The sequence below is a fragment of the Anguilla anguilla genome, chromosome 3, assembly GCF_013347855.1.
Source record: "Anguilla anguilla isolate fAngAng1 chromosome 3, fAngAng1.pri, whole genome shotgun sequence".
NCBI classification, from domain to species: Eukaryota; Metazoa; Chordata; class Actinopteri; order Anguilliformes; family Anguillidae; genus Anguilla; species Anguilla anguilla.
Window position 1 is genome coordinate 42127443 of NC_049203.1, and position 3557 is coordinate 42130999.

The 3557-nt window shown below is 38.9% G+C and overlaps 1 protein-coding gene across 1 annotated transcript; it reads right to left on the minus strand.

Annotated features, from left to right (window-relative positions):
• Positions 1 to 970: 970 nt before the first annotated feature.
• On the minus strand, positions 971 to 2637 carry cbr1 (carbonyl reductase 1). The gene is made up of 4 exons (XM_035407895.1): positions 2479 to 2637; positions 1936 to 2223; positions 1661 to 1768; positions 971 to 1555 (listed from the first exon to the last, which is right to left on the minus strand). Exons 2-4 carry the CDS (start codon positions 2219 to 2221, stop codon positions 1119 to 1121), a joined length of 831 nt encoding a protein of 276 aa, XP_035263786.1. The 5' UTR covers positions 2222 to 2223; positions 2479 to 2637; the 3' UTR covers positions 971 to 1118.
• Between the last annotated feature and the right edge of the window lie 920 nt (positions 2638 to 3557).

Genomic DNA, 3557 nt, shown 5'->3' on the forward strand with positions numbered 1-3557 from the left:
CCATGACACCAACAGCATCTCACCACAACAATACAAGTCCAAATATTTCTCATTTCAGCCTGAGGAGTAAACTCATTGCAACGTTGAGGGTTTTGGTAAACATACAGGTAACTAATTAAAACGAGAGCAGAGTTCCTTAATATTTGCAATGTAATATACAAGTCACATTGTCTCTACCGCGACACCTAAAACTGCTGCGGTAAAGACGTGTTGCGGAAATGACATTTTTGCTAATATTGCAGATAAATGGCAGCTAGCAAGGTCTGCTATGTTAGCTTTGACTTTTACCATCTAATATACATGAATTCAACAGTAATATTAATTTATTTTTAAAATGCAGTTCAAAATACACAATTACTAAGCTGTATGATAAGGACACACAATAAATACTTCAGAAGAAAAGATGATCTTTACCTTGTTTTTCTTGATCTTGAGGGTCACCTAGTGTGGGTGGCCCAACTGTCATCCATGTGCTCACTTGCTAACTTCTGTTTCCATAGAAACCAGATTTGTTTGGCTTTAAAAAAAACTTTTATATGGCATTTGTTCAGTGTCACGGTAAGGACTCAGAAGTGTGGGACAGGCGCATTTAGATGAAAATCATATAAATGATCAGTAAACAAAAAAAATCATTTTAATATGGTGTAAAGTCATATTTGTAAGAAACAATTTCATTTGAAATGTCATATTGTAATTTAATTAGCTCATTTTACATCTCAACATTGAGACCAAAGTTGTGTGACATGAACAAAAGTGGTCTTTGCACCCATCTAATGGTCATAAATTTGATTAAATCACATTTAGTAATTATTTTTATGTCAAGATGTGTAATAACACTGTGTATATATTTATCAAGCATCATATGAGAAATTTTAACAGATATCCAAAATTTCACTGCTGGGACTTGCCCGTAGTTGTCCGTAGTTGCAGAAACACCCATGTGTTATTAAATAGAGGAGATAGAGAAGAGTCATTTCATATAATATCAGCATACATTTATTGTTTATTAATGAAAATATTTTGATTTGTACACAAAAAACACATTACGTCACTGAGCCAATCATTAAATTGTAATAAACAGTATTAGATTATCACTTCACTTTGTGAAGGTCATATGCTCACCACACCTGCACCTGCTTCTCAGACACAAACTGTCCCTGTGGCTCTGTCGCACCAACTGGCAGCAAGGCCAGGTAGACAGGAGTGACAGCGCCCTCATCAGGGGATTTGGCGGCATTGGGACCTGCCATGTCGGTTCTCACCCAGCCTGGGCAGCAGGCATTAAGGAGGATCTGGTCCCCGGCCCTCTCCTCCCTAAGCCTGCGGGCCTGGATCCTGGACAGCACCGTAACGCCAATTTTGGACACCCCATAGGCCGTGTTTGGCCAGCCTTTATGGGTGTGTTCACCTTTCTGGGCCTCCTGCACAAACTTCTCCATCAGCATCACCAGCTCTTCCTCTGTGATGTCATTGCTGCGGAACCTTGCCTGGAGTTCTGGGCTGCAACTCTTCAGAGCAATGGAGCTCATTCCACTCGAAACATTAACTACTCTCCCTGCACACAGAGACACACCCATACTCATTAGACCCAGTCACAAGATCACAACTTATAATTTGTCACCAGAAACTCTAATAATGGTTGCCTGTCTGCACACTTTACCTCCTGGTTTTATGATAGGGAGGAACTCGTTGCACAAATCTCTGGTGTCAAGGAAGTTTGTTCTCAGAGTGACCTCAGCTTGGATTCCAAAAGGTGTGGAATCATTAACTGGGGGAGGATAGAATGCTGCTATATTAGTCAGGCATAAACACAGCTATAAAATGTCTTACAAACAAATGAAATAAACTAGCAGCGTCGCGTCTGGAGTTTTAGAATACCAAACCCGTTAACTAGGTTGCAGCCTGCACAATGCCAATGGAGTGCATCATTTGTACCTTTGAACGCAATACCGGCGTTGTTAACGAGTACATCGAGGCCGCCGTATTTCTCCTTGAAGAAATCTCGGGCATGGCGCACGCTCGCCGGATCGGAGATATCGAGCTGATGAAAGAATGGGTTTAAGCCTTCAGTTTTCAGGTTCTCTACTGCCGCAGTACCCCGGTCAACATCCCGGGCACTGAGGTATACATCGCCGGGAAACTCCTTACATAATGCGCGCACCACTGCAAAGCCAATGCCTTTGTTGGAACCAGTGACAAGTGCAACTTTATTTGTTGACATATCTGTGGAAAAAAGAACACAATATGTTTTCAGAGCCAAATAACCTAGTTTTTATGTTATAATCGAATGAGGATCAGTATGATCTGTTATGTAGCACCCGGTCGGGCACACCTACTAACAATCTGGCCAAGTTACATATTTTGAGTGAAACTAACATTAAGTACTGGCCGCTAACATTATAGCGTCAGTGCACAGAAAACGAATATGAACATGAAATTAAAATTTTAATCCTCATTGATAGCAAGTTAGCTTCTTACCTGTAGATATCCTTTTCTGTAAACTGAAGGAACTAGTTCAACAACAACGTCGACACTGTCACAACCTAATAATATTTCATTTCAAACTGTGTCGTCAATAAAAAAAATCAACTTATATAGCGAAGCACCCGGAAGTAAGCCTGTACTGCGCATGTGTGCCGCGTGTGCACAAAATTTGGGGCTCCTCACAGAAGTCAAGGAGGGATATCAGACATTTGAAGGGAAAATACGGGGGCATGAGGAAACTGAATTTACTATTCTCACGTTTCTTCTTAAATATGTTTCTTTTTTCGATAAATTTGAGTAAATAAATTTCACTGCTTACAATGGCATGCTTACTTTGTTGCAAAAATTGGACATGATTGAAATCAATTAAATATTCCCCTTCACGCTGTATTCCTAGTTTTTTTAACAGAGAAGGGACTGGGAGAAAGTGCTATTCAACGAATAAATATGCCTTAATAGCTTACAACTACACAGTTCAACATAGCTCAGGGATAGACCACTTGACTTTCCATAGGAAATGTCTGTAAGAAAATGCAGAAAGACCTGAGAAAAATAGAATTATTTAAAAGTGGTATCTGACTATGGGATCATTTTTTTAAATTAAATGAGTGAGTTAATTTTTCTAAATTAAATGAGTGAGTATGCCTTTATAATAAACATAAAATACTCATTTTCACAACAACATTATTATATTTAATTATTTTTTTATTTAATACTAACAGATTTTGTATCAAAATGGCTTTTCCAAGACTACTTGTATTTCATAATGTCCAAATATAATTTTCAAGCTCCCTCCTTGTTTCATTTCAGAGTAACACCTCATTTCACAATGACAATCACAATTTTATTTCATAATTATTTTTATTTCATGTTGTAGTGGCACAAGTGGGGCTAAACTTGTTCAGTGATGGGCTAATCCTTTTCTATTGATTACTTTGCCTGGATCTGACAGTAACTTTCTGAGTTCCATTCCAGTCACTCAGTATGTGCCGGTGAAGGTACTTCCCAGGGCATGACAAGTTTCTCTGCCATATTAAATCCACAGGGATTTGATTCTTCATCAAATGCCTTTC